General features: G+C 50.3%; 1 protein-coding gene and 1 pseudogene across 5 annotated transcripts; one reads left to right on the top strand and one right to left on the bottom strand.

Moving 5' to 3' along the window:
• Window positions 1-344: 344 nt before the first annotated feature.
• On the bottom strand, window positions 345-14,411 carry FAM110A (family with sequence similarity 110 member A). Of its 5 annotated transcripts, XM_065522931.2 has the most exons (3): window positions 14,175-14,411; window positions 4,484-4,577; window positions 345-1,896 (listed from the first exon to the last, which is right to left on the bottom strand). In XM_065522931.2, exon 3 carries the CDS (start codon window positions 1,797-1,799, stop codon window positions 912-914), a length of 888 nt encoding a protein of 295 aa, XP_065379003.1. In that variant the 5' UTR covers window positions 1,800-1,896; window positions 4,484-4,577; window positions 14,175-14,411; the 3' UTR covers window positions 345-911. The 5 variants fall into 5 exon arrangements, with proteins under 5 accessions (XP_065379003.1, XP_005568638.1, XP_005568637.1 ...); XM_005568581.5 differs by lacking the exon at window positions 4,484-4,577 and having other exon boundaries at window positions 345-1,893; XM_005568580.5 differs by lacking the exon at window positions 4,484-4,577.
• LOC102143106 (small ribosomal subunit protein eS10-like) lies at window positions 5,094-7,787 on the top strand (annotated as a pseudogene).
• Window positions 14,412-18,509: the final 4,098 nt, after the last annotated feature.

Raw genomic sequence — 18,509 nt, forward strand, 5'->3', positions numbered from 1 at the left:
GAGGATGGAACACTCATGGCGGGGGAAAGTCTATGCACCCCATCAGCCTTTCCCCTGGAGGCTCCCTTCCTGGTGCAGGGGAAAGACCCCATTCCTACTCCCAGCTCTATTCCAGCCCACTCGTGGCTGGACCTCAGTTTCCTCCTTGATGACGCAGGCCTGCCAGCCTTCCAGGAGAGTTATGAGAACCCATTGCGGGGACATGTCTCCAGCCAGGCCAGCTGCTATCATCATGCCCCACCACTAGATCTCGGGGTAAACAATTACTGCTTTGATGGCCCCACCCCAAGACTTCTCTTACCCCTTCTCTTGTGAACACAGAAGAGTCTGAAGGCCCAGCCCTCGAGAAACAAGCATTTGTGTTTATTAACCAAGGGGAGGGAAGTCAAAGCAATGCAGACTCCTAACCAGTCCCTCCTATAGTCTGCCCACCTAGGCCAGCTGCCAAGGACTAGGAAGAGCAGTGGATAGGCCCCTCCCCACTGCCCTGACCCCAGGGTGAGTTCCGCTGGGTAAGGAAGAGGAAGTCAGCAAATGACAGAGGCCAAGGAAGGAAGGAGGAAACAGAGCCGCTGGGGAGACAAGATTGAGGAGATCCCTTGGCCCCTCACTCTCAGTGGGGAGGGCAAAGCACCCCAAATGCAGGCCCACAAGAGGAACTAAGCAGGATTACACTCATGTCAAAAACCTTGTATTGGGATGGGGGGAGGGGGTTCTCAAGTGTCCAAAGTCAAGAGCAAAACCCTCCCAGAGTCAGTCCTTGCCCAAGAATGCTGGTCCAGCCTCTAAGCCTTTGCCTCCACACCAGGTTCACACCAGGGTGGAGCCTCTGACATGGCCATCCAGAGAATGGATGCAAGAGAGGTCCAGGGACCACTTGATCTGTCCTGTGGCAAATTCCCCAGTGGCGTCTAGCCTTCAGCTGCTGGGCTCTCCCGTGCCTGCCTTAACCCATACAGCCACTTGATCACGCGGGCATTGCGCTCCACCACCGACACGCCATAGGGAACGCGCTCCCGGGCCCGCTCCTCAACAGTAACCGAGCTGCGGCGGGAGCAGCCCCCTTCAGAGCTGCCCGGCCCAGCACTGGGCCCTGCCAGGGACACGATATCCGAGCTGGCCCGTGCCAGGTGGGCCACACCCAACCCTCTTGCCTCCTCCGGGTCCAGGCCGCAGAAGTTAAAAAAGCGCTCAAGGTCAGCAGCTGCCCTAGAAAAGCGCTCGCTCAAGTCCGACTTAGAGCGTTGCAAACCCGGTGGCCGGGCTGGGCTGGAGGCGGCGGCAGGACCCGGTGATGGGCAGAGCCGGGCTGGCGAGGCAGGCAGGGGGCGGACGTCCACTCGGCGGACCGCAGAGGTACTGGGCGGCGGTCTTGGAGGGGTGGCTGGGGGAGGCTGGCCGGCTCCCTCTGCCCGTCCAGGAGTACGGCTGGCCTCGGCAGGGGACACGGGACTATCACACAAGTTGATGAGGCTGCTGAGGATGTCCAGGTCCAGCTGGGGCCGTCGGCAGGGGCCAGGCAGGGCTCGGCGGCTGGGCGTGAGCACTGTGCGGCGAGTCTCAGGGCTAAAAAGTGGCTGTTTGGACAGCAGGGGCTGCACCGGTTCCTGGCGGGTGTTGGCCACATGCAGGCTCTTGACGTACTTGGCCTTGTCGGCCTCCAGGCGCTCCACAGCACTCGGTTTCCGAACTCCACCATCTGCCGGCCTCCGTAGCAGGTAGCCAGGGACCTTGGTCCGAAGGCGGCAAGGTAGGGCGGGGGCGGCCGGGGCTCCAGGGCTCAGCGTGTCCACAGGCATGGCTGCTGCATATCCCGAGGGCTTTGGTCTGAGGAGACTGGAGAAATGAGGAGCCAGAGATCCAGGCAGAAAGTAGGTAGCTGAACACCGGCAACTGCTGCAGTGAAGGAGAGAGAGAGAGGAAAAAAAAAAAAAAAAAAAAAAAAAAGCCGAGAGCGCTCAGACAAAGAGGTTCAGCCACCGCTGAGAGAGGGTAAGACGCCTTCCCTATTATAAGGTAGAGACCACGCCCCTCCATAAGGAGCCAATCAGCAGGCAGAAGGCGACAGCTGCGGGGCCTCAGGCCCCACCCACACCCCCTCCCTCCTGCCCCGGGGGAACCAGGCCCAGCTGAGGCCAAGAGAAGAAAAAAGGTGCTAGAGAAGAAAGACCTGGGCAACCTGGGCAGAAAAGACAGGGCAAGGCAAGCGCTAAAGGGGGCAAGGGAGGCTCCAAGCTCTGTGCTACGCACCAGTCAACTCAACCTTGGGTCCTCTCAACAGCCCCATTTTTTGGATGGAGAAACTGAAGCCCAGAGAGGCAACCAACTTGCTTAAGTTAACCCAGCTCTGCCCCTTACCACCAAGAAGGAAGGTGCTGCCACAGGAGTGTAGGGTTAAATGACCAAGAAAAAGGGCTCCAGCCCCACACCCCATCTGGACTTCCCAAAGGGAGCCTGGTACCACCTCTACCCCTCACCCATCCAGGCAGGAAGCTTCCCTGTGCCATCCACCCGCCTAGACATGCCAGGCCGCAGGCAAAGGGCAGAGCTTATAGGGAAGGAGCAAAGAAAATCTCCACCCCCGCCCCAGTGGAGTCCATACATCCGTCAGCTTCCAGCATAGAACTGGATGGCCCACGGTGATCCACAAATGCCTGTCACGTGGAAACGTCAGCCCTGAGCTATGCTGTGCTGAGAGAAGCTGGAAATGTCCCAAATCACACAGCCCTGCATGGAGGCATCCGGCAGACCCTTGATCTGCCTGCAGCCATGGAATGGGCACTCACCTGGGAGGAGGGCATACACCTGGATGCACAAGTGTCCATGTGGTCACCCAAGTGTCAGAGCCTGATGTCCCAGGCATCAAGCCAACCCTGACCCTGTTTCCAAGGAAGGGTCACGCCCACAGAGTCACCCCACAAGGCCCCTTGGTGATGGGGCAGAAGAAAACCCATATACCAAGTCCTAAACATTCTCATCTGTAAAACAGAGGGGGCGGGTACTTAATCTAGGTGTTCCCCAAAAGGACATGCAGTTCAAGCCATTTAGACCTGTGCTCTCCAGCTCAATAGCCACCAGCCACATATGGCTATTCAACCCTAACTTTAAATTTAAATGAAATAAAAACATAAAATTCCGTTCCTGAGCCACACTAGTGGCATTTCAAGTTCTCAGTAGTCACATGTGGCCAGTTGTCACTGTACTTGGCAGCACAGAGTAGAGCATTTCCATCCATGGTAGGAAGCTACATTGGACAGCCCCACCTAGACATCCAAAAATCCAGGAGGGAGCGAGTCTGGATCAGGGTGGGGAGGCAGGGATCCCTGCTGGGTGCCATCCTCCCTATAACCTCCCACAAGCCTGTGGGTCATTGTGCAGATGGAGAAACTGAGATTGAGAGAACTGACTTTCCCAGGTCCCAGAGTAGATAAATAAGGCACTGATTTCAATACCACATCCTGTTTCTCCCCTGCGCTCCTGACCCCCTCCCCGCACTATTCCTTTTCGCACTATTCCTTTTCTCCTTATTCCCTGCACAAGTACTCTATTTGTGTATGGGTGTTTTATTCTTTGTTGTCCCTGTCCCCCTAAAATATCAGCTCCATGAGGGCAGGGGTGTGGGGGGGGGGCAGGTGAGGGTGGCTATTTTGTTCACTATACCCCAGTTTCAAGATATTGCCCTAGACACATACTAAGACAAAATATTCAATAAATATTTATTGAATTGAAATATTTATGGGAGCCAGATGTGAACTGGGTGATCAGAGATGAACTAGAGACATCTAGGTACCCTGCCTGCTGCAGGTATATGGGTCCAAGGTGGTAGGTGTATTGTTCCAGGAAGCTGGAAATCCAGACTTCCATAAAAACTCTAGATTCTTAAAACTGTTAGCATATTCAATAATAATGATTAAAACATTGCATGTGCAGCAAACAAAATATGTCTGCAAACATATCTGTCCCCTCCTCCATCTGGCCCCCAACCACCAGCTGGAGACCTCTGCAGCAGCGAAACGTTGGGAATAGAACCTTGGGTGCTGTTCCCAAGGCAGGAGAGATGGAGTGGATGGGAAAGGAAGCCTTGCTCCACCAGGGCCGACCCCCAGGAGACCTCAGGTGGGAAGGACCTGACAGGAAAGGAGCATAGTAGAGGCAGCCAAACTCTGCCCCACCCCCAGGCCGCCACCTCCCAAACCAGTCCAACCCGTCCACAGTGGCAGTTCCCTCGCGGGCACCATCCGGATAAAGAGGGAGAAGGAGGTCAGACGGGCGGGGCCTGGGCAGAAGCCCCATGCACGACCCTGATCGGGCCCCCAGTCCCTGCGGCCCCATCTGCTGGCCCTGGTGTCCCCTCTGGCAGGGCTGGGACAGATGCGAGAGCTAACCCCGGATTTGGCGCCGCGGGCCCGCCGGCCTTCGGTTCGCCCACCCGCTCGCTGTGCGCCTTGCGCAAGCAGCTTCGCCTCTTTACAGACTCGGTTACCTTCTCCGTGAAATGAGGTTAAAAATAGACCTTCCTGAGCCTCCAGGTCATGATAAGGATGGAGATCAAACAGGTCGAGGGCTTTCCTCATCATCTGGCAAAAAGGCGGAGCCACGAACCAGGCCACTGGTCTTTAAGAAGATTTTGACTACCCAAGTCCACAGACTACCCCCACGGAGGGGTCTCTAGCAAACCCCACGAGGGTCTGTCCCAGCCCACACCGCTGACAAAGCAGGCCCAAGACAGGCTGATCAGTGTGCTCACTTCAACAGCCCCATGTCACGGGTGGGCAAACGGAGGTGCAGCGGCTCCTGCCAGATGAAGCCAGGGTCCCAAGTCCCCAAGCGGGACTCAAGGTCCCCTCTGAGGCCTCCTCTCACCGCCCAATGCCCCACCCACGGATTCAAATGCCTCCCATTAATGCCCCCAACCGCCGGCCCTTCTGGTTTGCATCACCGTGGCACGCATCCCCACCTCGTCCCCTCCCCATCAGCTCCCCGGCGTTAGCCTCCAGAGGCCGCGGGGCAAGACTACGGGAAACTCAGATCCCCAGTCTGGCTTTTGCTCTCCCTCAATTCCGGGCAAGCTTGAGGAATCCCGGTGGCGGGAGATGGGGGGACGTTTAGCAGGGCGCTGTGTGACCCTCGCCACTCGCCGCCCCTCTGAGTCCGAGTTGGCCTGGATCTCAAATGAGGGAGCGAGCGGCACGATCCCCGCGGTCCTCTTGAAGCCGAAAGGTAGATCCCTGCCCCGTTTCCGCCGTCCCGGGGTGGAGGGGTACTCGGGCCGCCCCCTACCTCAGGCTGGGCGCCCCCCCACGCAGGTCCGCACGTACCTGGCTGCGCCCGCGCCGCTGGCCTGCGCTCCTCCGGCCCGGCCCACCTGGGGCTCCGGCAACCTGAGTTTGCGCAACTTCCGGCGGCTGCGGGCAAGTGAACCCGCCGGTCCAGGTATTACCCGAAAAGGGTAAGGAAAGCCAGGCAGGGGCCAGAACCCGAGCCCCGGCCGCTGGCAGCTGGCCTGGCTCCGTAACCGGGTCCGACCGGCTCCAGGACCACCCAGGGAAGTTCTTCCGGGAGCCGAGACCCGCCCACCGCACACCTGGCGCGCGGAGTCCCGGTGGCTCCGGCAGGCAAGCGCACCCATCTTAGAGACGGACAAACTGAGCCCCCTTCCCTGACACTCAGAAGGACTGCCAGGTAATGTTCACTGTGCCAGGGACGGGAAAGTGTTTTTCTTGGTATCAGGTAACCCATTTTAATCTTCCCAACAATCGCTATCTGGTGAGTTCTATTGTTACCCCATTTGACTAATGGTAAACTGAGGCTGAGTTTACTAGCCCAAAGGCTGAGGCTGAGTCACTAGCCCAAAATCACTCTGGGGAGTCCAGCCTGCGCACTTTCCCTCCAGACCAAGCCTTAACGCCACCACTTTATAGCTGTGTGTCCCTGAGCAAGCTGCGGGACCCTCCTGGTGCTCCATTCCGTCACATGCAGAGCCCATCCATCTGGAACAGGCTGAGTCTGAGGATGCCTTAGCAGCCTTGTGAAAAACTGTTAACGTCGGTAACAACAGCCGTCATAGTAACAACAATAACTAGAATTTTTGGATGCTAGACACCATACTCATTTAACCCCCCAGAGCCCCCTCATTTTATCCCATGAGACTGCACCCCTGCAGGAAGGAATTCCCAGAGGGTAGTGACTGTCACCTCTTCCAGCCCAAGTCCTATAACTCACTTCAGGTAGGCACATCTGATAGGCCATTTTTTCACAGGAATCCTGAGGCGCAGAGAAGGAGCTGTCTCCCAGGCCTCAGCCTCAGCCCCCCGCCCCGCTCAGGCTGAAGAGGCTCCTGTCCCATGTCTGTGCCTGTGGCAGCTGGGCCAGCACCAGGGTGTAGGGCATGAGGCCGGCAGTGACTCACATCAGCTTTCCCTCCCCCTCAGCACTGCAGCCTCCTCCAGTCCCTGATTTTACAGGGAATGGGGCAACAATCCATCATCCTCCAAATGGCCTGCTGAGCCCTGCCTAGCCCTCCACTGAGGCAGAAATGGAGGATGGGGAGGGAAGGCTCCTTCAGGCACTAATAGTAGTAACAGCAAAGCAACAATAATTATTTTCGTAATAGAAAAGAACAGTCCTTCCTTTCTAGCCCCAGCCCCGGACCTTACAGCTGCCAAGATGCTGATGCGTAAGAAGAACCGATTGCCATTTATGAACTCCTTTTTAAGGAGGGAGTCATGGTGGCCAAGAAGGATGTCCACATGCCTAAGCACCCGGAGCTGGCAGACAAGAATGTGCCCAACCTTCATGTCATGAAGGCCATGCAGTCTCTCAAGTCCTAAGGCTACGTGAAGGAAGAGTTTGCCTGGAGACATTTCTACTGGTACCTTACCAATGAGGGTATCCAGTATCTCCATGATTACCTTCATCTGCCCCCAGAGATTGTTCCTGCCACCCTACGCCGCAGCCGTCCAGAGACTGGCAGGCCTCGGCCTAAAGGTCTGGAGGGTGAGCGACCTGCAAGACTCACAAGAAAGGAAGCTGACAGAGACACCTACAGACAGTGTTCTGTGCCCCCTGGTGCTGACAAGACAGCCGGAGCTGGGGCTGGGTCAGCAACCAAATTCCAATTTAGAGGCAGATCTGGTCGTGGACGTGGTCAGCCACCTCAGTAAAATTGGAGAGGATTATTTTGCATTGAATAAATTTACAGCCAAAAAAGAAAAGAACAAATCTCATCTGAGCACTTTCTTTGTACTAGACACCATTTTAAGCTCTTTACAAAATGTTAACTCATTTAATCCTCAAACCTACTCTGTGAGGTCTACTATCATTATGCCAATTTTCAGATGAGAAAACTGAGGCTCCAAGAGGTAAGGCCACTTGCCCAAAATTCCACAGTTGATTAATGGTAGAGCCAGGATTGGAACCCAGGCTCACATCTGGGGAGGCGAGGTGGAAGAGACAGTGTTTCTGTGTTGGGCTTTGGCCACTTACCAGATGTGCCCCGCAAGGAACTCCTGAATAATCTACTGCCTCGTCGGCTGGACCCCAGAGGGAGAAGCCACCTTAGGAAGCACTCCCTGGTTATGGTTCTAAGTCTCGGTTTCCTCTGCTGTAAAATGGGGGCAATAATGGCAATGTTTTCCCAGCACAAATAAGGTCTCATTACTGCTGTGTTTAAACCCTCCTGTGGCTCCCTTAACGATAAAATCCAAACTCCCTGCAATGAGCTGAGATCGCACCACTACACTCCAGCCTGGGCGACAGAGCGAGACTCCGTCTCAAAAAAAAAAAAAAAAAAAAAAAAAAAAATCCAAGCTGCTTACTTGGCCCTCAGGCCTTCCAGGACTCAGTCCTTGTCCAAATCTCCCATATTATCTGCAACCTCTTTCCTGCTCTGGCCACAAAGCCCTCCCTGCTGTTCCTGAACACAAGGTCTTTCCTGCCTCAGGGCTTTTGCACCAGCTGTTCTCTGCCTGGACTCTCTTCCCTCACCCCCTTCAGATCTCACTTCAAATGCCATCTCCTCCAAGAGACCCCCCAAGAGGGGGTGTCAGCTTTTTCATCCATTTTATTCCCTTCCAAGCACTCATTACATCCTGTCATTTTAGATACTTTTTTATCTAGGATAGGAAATATAATTCGTTTCCTTATCTCTCCCACTGGACCATGAGCTCCATCACACCCTTCCAATTTTCTTCCTCCAGGGACCAAACAAAGAGGAAATACCATTGAACAACTAGCTGGACTGGACCCAGGCCACCTCAAAGGCCAAGGCCACTCATCAAGAGGTATACATTAAATGTATAAAGCTTTTTCTTATATCAATAAGAAAGAAAGAAAAAGAAAGAAAGAAAGAAAGAAAGAAAGAAAGAAAGAAAGAAAGAAAGAAAGAAAGAAAGAAAGAAAGAGGAAGAAAGAAAGGAGAGAAAGTTATACATATCTATCAAGAATAACACAAAAGTGGGCCGGGCGCGGTGGCTCAAGCCTGTAATCCCAGCACTTTGGGAGGCCGAGACGGGCGGATCATGAGGTCAGGAGATCGAGACCATCCTGGCTAACACGGTGAAACCCCGTCTCTACTAAAAAATACAAAAAAAAAAACTAGCCGGGCGAAGTGGTGGGTGCCTGTAGTCCCAGCTACTCGGGAGGCTGAGGCAGGAGAATGGCGTGAACCGGAGAGTAGGAGCTTGCAGTGAGCTGAGATCCGGCCACTGCACTCCAGCCTGGGGGACAGAGCAAGACTCCATCTCAAAAAAAAAAAAAAAAAAAAGAATAACACAAAAGTGATGTTGTGTCCTTCTCAGTACATGGTGTCAGGAGGCTTCTTTTTTCTTTTTTTAAGAGATGAGGTCTCACTGTGTTGCCCAGGTTGGAGTGCACTCCATAGCTCACTGCAGCCTCAAATAGGTGGGCTCAAGCAATCCTCCCACCTCAGCCTTCTGAGTGGCTGGGACTATAGGTACATTACCACACCCACTCATAACAACAGTTTGTCTTAATCTTAGTGATCAGCCAATTCCTTGGTTAAGGCAGTATCTGCCAAATTTCTCCACTGTACAATTACTATTTTCCCTTTGTAATTAATAAATATCTTGTGAGAAGAAAAAAAAAGGCCAGGGTCCCTAAGCACCAAGCCTCCTCTCCAAACCCTGACCCTGCTCCTGGCCTTTCCAGACCTGTCCTACTCTTCCTCCAACTTCAAGTCACCACCATTCAAGCTGGGCTCTGACCACTTCTACCCAAGTCCTGTTCTTTCTCCAAAGCCACCATATACAAACCTCTGCACACACTGGTTCTACTGCCTGCAGTGGTCTTTGCAGGCCTGCAGGCCTCCATCCCCCTGGCCATATCTGTAAGGTATAGCATGGACTCCAGAACCCATTGAAATCCCAGCTCCACCAATGATAAGACCTCGGATAAAATACTCAATGTCTCCATATCTCAGTTTCCCTAACTGCAAAACAGGACTCACAACCATGCCTCCCTCTCTGCATGAGGCCCATGTATGAGAAATGCCACCAAAGAGCAGGCTATGATAACTATTCAACCAACTAGATCATTCAGTGCCCGGCTCCTTCATCAGCCCAGAATGAAGGGAGGCCTTCATCAGCCCAGAATGCTGATCCACTATTCTCAGAGGTTACAAATCTAAGAGAAGCACAGGTAATAGTTAAGAATGCAGAGTCATAGCTGGGTGCGGTGGCTCACACCTGTAATCCCAGAACTTTGGGAGGCCAAGGCAGGTGGATCACGAGGTTAGGAGTTCAAGACCAGACTGGCCAAGATGGTGAAACCCCGTCTCTACTAAGAATACAAAAATTAGCCTGGCATGGTGGCGGGTGCCTGTAATCCCAGCTACTCGGGAGGCTGAAGCAGGAGAATCACTTGAACCGGGGACACAGAGGTTGCAGTGAGTTGAGATGGCACCACTGCACTCCAGCCTGGGTGACAGAGAGAAACTCTGTCTCAAAAAAAAAAAAAGAATGCAGAGTCACTTGTCACTTGAATAGACATTTCTCCAAAGATATACAAATGGCCATTAGGCACAGGAAAAGATGCTCAACACCATTAGTCATTAGGGAAATGTAAATTAAAACCACAATGAGATACCACATCACACCCCTGAAGATGGACATTACCAAAAAAAAAAAAAAAAACCGGAAAATAACAAGTGTTGGTGAAGATGTTGAGAAATTAGTGCTTTGTGCACTGCTGACGGACACATAAAATGGTGCAGTCACTGCGAAATGCAGTAAAGTAGTTCCTCAAAAAATTAAACAGAATTACCATAGGATCACCCAGCAATTCCATTTCTGGGTGTATACTCAAAACAATTAAAAGCAGGAACTCAAACAGATATTTGTACATCCATGCTCAAAGCAGCATTAGTCACAACAGCCAAAAGCAATCCAAGTGTCCATCAAGGGATGAATGGATAAACAGAAGGTAGCATATACATAGAATATTAGAATAGAATATTATTCAGCCTTGAAAAGGAAATTCTAACACATACAACAACATGGGTGAAACTTGAAGGCATTATGCTAAGTGAAATAAGCCAGACTCAATGAGACAAATACTGTATGATTCCATTTATAATACCTAGAGGTACCCAAAGTGGTCAAATTCACTCAAACAGAAAGTAGAACAGTGATTGCCAGGCACTAGAGGGAGAGGCAATGGGGAACTGTTTATTGAGTATTGAGTTTCAGTTTGGGAAGATGAAAACATTCTGAAGATGGATGGTGGTGACGGTTGTACAACAATGTGAATGTACTTAATGCCACCGAACTGTATACTTAAAAGTGGTGACAATGGTAAATTTTATTTTATATACATTTTAATTCACTCACCGCCCCACCCCACCCCCCTAAAAAATGTAAAATTTAGAGCCAGACTCTCTGGGTTCAAATTCCACCTCTAGGTTATCTTATGCAAATTATTAAACCTCTCTTGTGCTCAGTCTCCCCTCTGCAAGATGGAAATAAGAACAGCAGTAATTACCTTACATCACAGAGTTGAGGGAATTAAATGAGTTCATACTTGTAAAGTACTTGGAACACAGTAACTGCTCAAGAGGTGTCAGTGATTTTTATTCTTTGGTGAGGGGGTGGGAGGTGTGGTTTCCAAAGGTTATAATTTTCATGACATTCTACACCCAACCCGCCCCCTTCCTTCCACCTGCTTCTTTCTTTCCCTTCAGCGGAAGCCTGGCCTAGATTTGGGGAGGCCCTTGCTTGCCCCAGAGGAGATCAGGAAGGCTCCAGGCAGTGGCAAGGGGCCAGCCAGCAGGACAGCCCCAGCTCAATTTCAGCCCAGCTGTCCAGGTCAGAGACACCCAGCTGGGCTGCCTCCAGAGCCACACCAGGCCCTGAGCTATTTCTGGAGGCCTCCCAGACGCTGGTGCCCTGGCCTGCCCAGGAGTCAGCCTTGCTCAGGGTGGCCTTGCACTAACTTTAGGAAGGGAGAAGAGAGTAGGCTGTGGAATGGGTGTGGATGTGGACATCTAGGCCCACTGATATGCTCACCTCTACCAAGTTGATCTTCTAGGTTTGCACTTGAGGTTGCAAAATGGGGACAAAGGATTTTGCAGTGGGGACGGAATGAGAGAGATAACACATGCAAGGTCTTGGGGAAGGACCTGGCACGCAGGATTAGAAAGGTGAGTGGGAGGCAGATCCATAGCCAAGCCCACTTCCTATCCTAGACCGCCCTCTGCCCAGGCCTGAGTACACCATCATGACTTCTTAGCTCAGCCCAGAGACTGAAGAAACTTAGTGTCACAGAGCAAGTCAGGGACAGGGCAGTGGTCTCATGATTTATAAACATGCATATATATATATATATATATATATATATATACACACACACATACATACATACACACACACACACATATATATATGTAATTTTATTTTTTAGACAGAGTTTTCCTGTTGTCACCCAGGCTGGAGTGCACCGGGATCACCGCAACCTCCACCTCCCAGGTTTAAGTGATTCTCCTGCCTCAGCCTCCCAAGTAGCTGGGATTATAGGCTCGTGCCACCACATCCGGCTAATTTTTGTATTTTTTAGTAAAGATGAGGTTTCACCACGTTGGCCAGGCTGGTCTGAAACTCCTGACCTCAAGTGATCCACCCGCCTTGGCCTCCCAAAGTGCTGAGATTACAGGCGTGAGCCACCGCACCTGGCCTTAATTTTTAAATTTTTAAAATAGATGATACATGCACACAACTCAAAATTCAAAAACGGTAAAGATAGTGAAGTTTAAAAAAAAAAAACAACAACAACCTCCTCCCACCCTGTCCCCATTTCTCCTCCCTGCAGGCACCATCGTGACCAGACAGTTGCTTATCCTTCCTGAGAGACTTTAGGCAGATGCAGGCAAGTATGAATATATATTCTGTCTCCATTGTTACACATATGGCGTCATGATGCTATGTGTACCATTTTCATCTTGTTCTTTTTGCTCAATAGTATGTTTTGTTCTTGGTGCCACATCAGTACATAAAGAGCATGTCCTTTTTCCCAGCTGCACAGTAGAATTTCCCATCATCCCCTACTGGTGGCCACTTAGAGTGTGTCTCATTTCTGCCTACAAACCACACTGCAGCATCACTGCATCTACATCATTTTGCTTAGAAGTGGGACAGCTGAGTCTGGGGGATGTATTTGTAATCCACAACCAAGTCTGCTTCCTATCCTAGACCGCCCTCTGCCCAGGCCTGAGTGCACCATCATGACTTCTTAGCTCAGCCCAGAGACTGAAGAAACTTACTCAATGTCACAGAGCAAGTCAGGGACAGGGCAGTGGTTTCACGATTTATAAATATGCATATATATATACACACACACACATACACACACACATATATATAGAGAGAGAGAGAGAGAATGAGATGGGAGGACTGTGCTTCATGAAGGCTGTGTGAGTTAACCTCCTGCCTGCAGAACATACAAATGGTCCATGAACATTAGTTTCAGTTATCTTGATTACTGAGGTTCAGGGCATCCCTAAATTTTGCACTGGTGGTGAGGACCTCAATTGCCTCAGCCCCTGCCTTGCATCACAGTGGGAGAAGGTGATAAATTTGCTAATAAGTAAAATATATAGGACATAAGGTGGAGTAAATGCTACTGAGAAAAACAAAACATGCAAGAACAAGAGCAAGGCTTATGAAGTCAATAATATTTGTTGAAAGAATAAAGGAAAGGCTTGTTTTCTGAGTGTTCGGAGATCCTGTCCCCAAAGCCAGGGGGAGGCTCCAGAGGAGAGGAGATATGTAACTCCCTTATGAAGAGATTCAAGACTCTCAAAATGCATGACTCTGGGTGTCAAGGATTCTAAGATTGAAGCCAGAGGGACCAGGAGCTAATAACCACTGCATTGTCTGACTGGGACTTCGACAAGAGGCTTAACTTCTTAGAACCTCAGTTTCCCCACCTACAAAAGGAGACTGACAATAGCAACCTAGGGGGCAAGGGGTGTCCCCAGGAGACAGAGCAGGATCTGGCCTAGATCAGATGCTCCTCCTGAGGGAATCCCGGCCCCACCCCCAATTCCAAAGTCTCTGGTGACTAGTGGCTTTGGTTCAGGGACTGGCTTTATTCCCTTCCCCAGACCGGGGAAGATTCCCAAGAGGCCAGCAGCGACTCTGGGGGCTGGAGAATCTGCTGCCCCTATATCCAGCCCAGAAATGTCAGTGCCATCCGATGGCTAAAGAGTGGTCCTCTGAGAGGGGGAGCTCTGGAGTTCAGAGCCCAGTAGGCAGAAGGGCGCCAAATGAGCCGAGTCCAACCCCGGACTGCGGAGAAGAAAGACGCCCAAAAGGGGTATCCCGAGGACAGTGTGGGGCGCAGGGATAGGTGATCCAGCCAGGGGTCCATAGGCCGTGTCCCTGCCGATAAAATGCTGGGAAAATGACTACTAGTTGCCCGTCTGTACCTCTCAAGGCAAGTCTAGATACGACTAGACTAGGGGCTGCGAGGTAGGGCGGAAAGCCTTGAACTGGATTCTCTGCCAGAGCTCGCCGAGCCAGGACACTTGCCTCTCTGAACCTCAGAGTCCTCATCTGTGAAATGACACGCAGGTACGACGCGGGGAGAAAGCAGACAGCAGGCGCTCGGGGAACAGAGTCCCCCAGACCCCGGGTCGCACCCGGAACCACCCGCGCCCTCACCTGGAGCTCGTCCTAGGCGTGTCCCGGCTCCTTCCGCGCAGTCTTCGGAGAGGCTGACAGCTCGGACCCGGGCTGGTAGTGACCGCTCCCAACGGCGCCCAGGAGGCCCCAGCCCCGCGTGGGCACCTTTGGGGTCCCCTTCGGAACTGCCCTCCGCAGTCGAGCTGAGCGGGTGGCCCTGACTGTCGAAGGCCCCCACCGCAGGGAAAGTCCCTCGAGCGCCGAGAAAGGGGAAGTGAGCACCCCGCCCCCCTTCACTCCAGAATGGTTCGACCCGGACTTCCTGATTGGTTCCTCGCTTCCGTTCGAACGGCGCGCCGCCGGGGTTGCCAGGCGACCGCTTAGCTTCTGCAGCCTGAAGGAGCGGCGCGGCTCAGCAGCTCCGCCCCCACCTCCCAACCGGCCCCACCTTCTTCCTGCCGCCGCTTCAGACCCGGCGCCTGGTTCTTTCCCTTCCTCCTCCCTCCGGCTTGCAGCTGGGACTTCCTCTAGGGCACCAGCTGGAAGAGCTCCAGTTAGAGGACCCTGGTTGATTCCTAGTCCTGACTTTGACGCTAACTCCCTATGTGACCCCGCACAGCCCCTTCCTTTCTCTGTTCTCCTAACTGCATGATGATGAGTGAGTTAATTTTAAAATGTGCACACCCAGCAGTCCTGAAATTTACAAAGGAAATGACCAAAGATATGAGCAAAGATTAATATTGCTCAGCCTTATTCATCATGACAAAATAATGGAAACAACTTAAATGCCTCTTGAAAGGGGTTGGTTATATAATTCCATCCTGTGGAAGAGCTAACTAACTTAATTGAGCGTTTTACATGCCAGGTAGCTTTACAGAACAACTCTTGTCAAGGCTTATGACATAACCCTCTAAAAGTACTTTTAATTATTAACACTTTCTTTTTTTCTTTCCTTTTTTTTTTTTTTTGAGATGGAGTCACCCTGGCTGGAGTGCAGTGGTGGGATCTCAGCTTACAGCAGCCTCAGTCTCCTGGGGTCAAGCAATCTTCCCACCTCAGCCTCCCGAGTAGCTGGGACTACAGGTGTGCACTACCACACCCGGTATTTTCTGTATTTTTTGTAGAGACAGGGTTTTGCCATGTTGCCCAGACTGGTCTTAAACTCCTGGACTCAAGTAATCCTACCAACTCAGCCTTCCAAAGTTCTAGAATTACAGGCATGAGCCACGCCGACTAGCCTAATTATTCCCACTTTCTGATGAGGAATATTATGCAGCCATTAAAAATGAAGCAGCCACCAGGAGCAGTGGCTCACGCCTGTAATCCCAGCACTTTGGGAGGCTGAGGCGATCAAATCACCTGAAGTCAGGAGTTGAAGACCAGCCTGGCCAACATAGTGAAACCTTGTCTCTACTAAAAATACAAAAATTACCCAGGCGTGGTGCTACAAGCCTGTAATCCCAGCTACTCGGGAGGATGAGGCAGGAGAATAGATTGAACCTGGGATGTGGGGGATGCAGTGAGCTGAGATCATGCCACTGCACCCCAACCTGGGCAACAGATCATCTCAAAAAAATAAAAATAAAAGTGAAGTAGCTAAAAGAGATTTAAAGATAGGGGGAAATGCTAAGTATTAAATATTGATTTATTTATGTTTTTTAGAGACAGGGTCTAGATCTGTTGCCCAAGGTGGAGTGCAGTGGTGCAACCACAGCTCACTGTATCCTAGGTTGAAGCAATCCTCCCACCTCAGCCTCCAGAGTAACTAGGACTACAGGCGCGCATCACCATGTCAAGCTACGGGTGTCACTATGTTGCCCCAGGCCAGTCTAGAACTCCTGGCCTCAAGTGATCCTCCTGCTTTGGCCTCCTGAGTTGCTAGGATTACAGGCATGAGCCATTACACTCCTCCCAAAGTTTTTTAAAGTACAGGATGCTTCAAAACACTATGTACAGCATAAATATGTATTAAATACATATGTGTATGTGTATGTGTATAATCATCTGTAATCACAGCAGTTAATTTCTTCTTTGTGTTTTTGTGAATTTTCCAAATTTCCAATACTTGAACATGCCAAAAAAGTATATTTTCAGGGAGATTAGAACGAATTAACTCTAAGGGCCTTTAAGGTGAGGAAATTTTATAGCAGTCCGTCTGAATTGCTCAATTTGGAACCAGCTTCTCTGTTTTATTCCAGCTGGTGTCTTTCATTCTTTGTCTGGATTGCCAATAATTGAGAACTTACTGCGTAAACCCCTGAGTGGGCAGGGGAGGAAGCTAATAATATATCAATAGCTAATAATGATTGTACACTCTGGCATGGACAGCAACCAAATCAGAGCCAATCACTGTCATAAACAGAGAGTCTACTATATCTGTGAGGACCAGCTAAATATCAAACCTGGCCCTGTGGCCTCTGCTACATTGTGTTAGGGCTTTATACATATCATCTCATTTGACTTCATGACTATCTAAGGCAAGAGATCCTGCTGTTATTCCAATTATATAGATGAGAAAACTAAGGTCTGTCTGGATCCAGAGTGAATTCTCTGATCCACTCTGTTACATTCCCTTGTAAACATGCAAGAACTGCTTGGGAGTAACAGTGAGGAAAGGCAAGGGGATCCTGTGATCCTGTAAGATGCAAGAGAAAATTGAGCAGGTGGCTTCAGGCTTTGTACTTCCTAACTAATGCTTATACAGCCTAGGGAGACTTTTGTTTTGTTTTGTTTTGTTTTGTTTTGTTTTGTTTTGTTTTTTGGAGACAGAGTTTCACTCTTATTGCCCAGGCTGGAATGCAATGGCGCGATCTCAATTCCCTGCAACTTCTGCCTCCCGAGTTCAAGTGATTCTCCTGTCTTAGTCTCCTGAGTAGCTGGGATTACAGGTGCCTGCCACCATACCCACTAATTTTTTGTATTTTTAGTAGAGACAGGGTTTCAGCATGTTGACCAGGCTGGTCTTGAACTCCTGACCTCAGGTGATCCTCCCACCTCGGCCTCCCAAAGTGCTGGGATTACAGGCATGAGTCACTGTGTCTGGCCCTAGGGAGACCTCTTTAAGAAAAAATTACAGATATGAAATTAAGTAATAAAGTGAAGATTTGGTTAGAAAGAGACAAGAAATCACAATAAGGTGGTTCATGCCTATAATCCCACCACTTTGGGAGGTCGAAGTGGAAGGATTGCCTGATTCCAGGGGCTACAGACCAGCCTGGGCAACAAAACGAGACCCCCAACTGTACAAAAAATTTAAAAAAGAAATTAACTGGCCAGGCACGGTGGCTCATACCTGTAATCCTAGCACTTTGGGAGGCCGAGGCAGGTAGATCACCTGAGCTCAGGAGTTTGAGACCAATCTAGACAACATGGCAGAACCTCATCTCTACTAAAAATACAAAAAATTAGCTGGACGTGGTAGTGGGCACCTGTAATCCCAGCTACTTGGGAGGCTCAGGCAGGAGAATCACTTGAATCTGGGAGGCAGAGGTTGCAGTGAGTCAAGATTGCACCACTGCACTCCAAGCTGGGCAACAGTGAGACTCTGTCTCAAAAAAAAAAAAAAAAAAAGAGAAAAAAAGAAATTAGTCAGGCATGGTGGCACATGCCTATACTCCCAGCTACTCAGAAGGCTGAGAGGGAGGATTGCTTGAGACCAGGAGGTTGAGGCTGCAATGAGACATGATTTCACCACTGCATTCCAGCCTAGGTGTCAGAGCAAGACCCTGTCTCAAAAAATAAAATAAAATAAAATAAAACAAAATAAGACAAATTTCACAAACGTTACGAAACCCAGAAAAATAACATTCTTTTTATTAACTACCTGTCTCACAAACACATCTGTAATACTTTCCATAAACTAGCTGCTGGCTCCATGTATACATTCAAACCTCTCCTTCACATTCTTGTGGAATTGAGTGCTGTAGGACCATTCATATATCTCAAGATATAACCTCTGATCCTGAATCTTTATGTCACAACAAGTTGAGTCGGCTCAGTATGCTCGGTATGGATATTCCTGGAAGCCATTTCTATACCAGGTCAGTAAGTAATAATTTTTTACAGAAGTGACGGGAAATAATATGAATATATCCCACTAAACCCAAAGTAAATGTTAAGTTCCTTTTAGCAAGATGCCCAAACTGCTCACACCAACCCCAACATCATCTGATGCAAAGGGAAGTTGGAAGGAAAGGAGATAGTGGTTTTAACAGAGTGAGGTTAAGATGCCTTACGTTGGCAAATTTTACAGAAGCACATGGGCATGTGAACACATCACTAGGGTGCTTCCCAGACCTCAACTTCCCTGTTATTAACCGGGAATGACAACAATGGTGTTGACCAAATTCTTCTCTGAGATATGTAACTTTAATC

The sequence above is a fragment of the Macaca fascicularis genome, chromosome 10 (genome assembly GCF_037993035.2).
Source record: "Macaca fascicularis isolate 582-1 chromosome 10, T2T-MFA8v1.1".
In the NCBI taxonomy this organism is placed as follows: domain Eukaryota; kingdom Metazoa; phylum Chordata; class Mammalia; order Primates; family Cercopithecidae; genus Macaca; species Macaca fascicularis.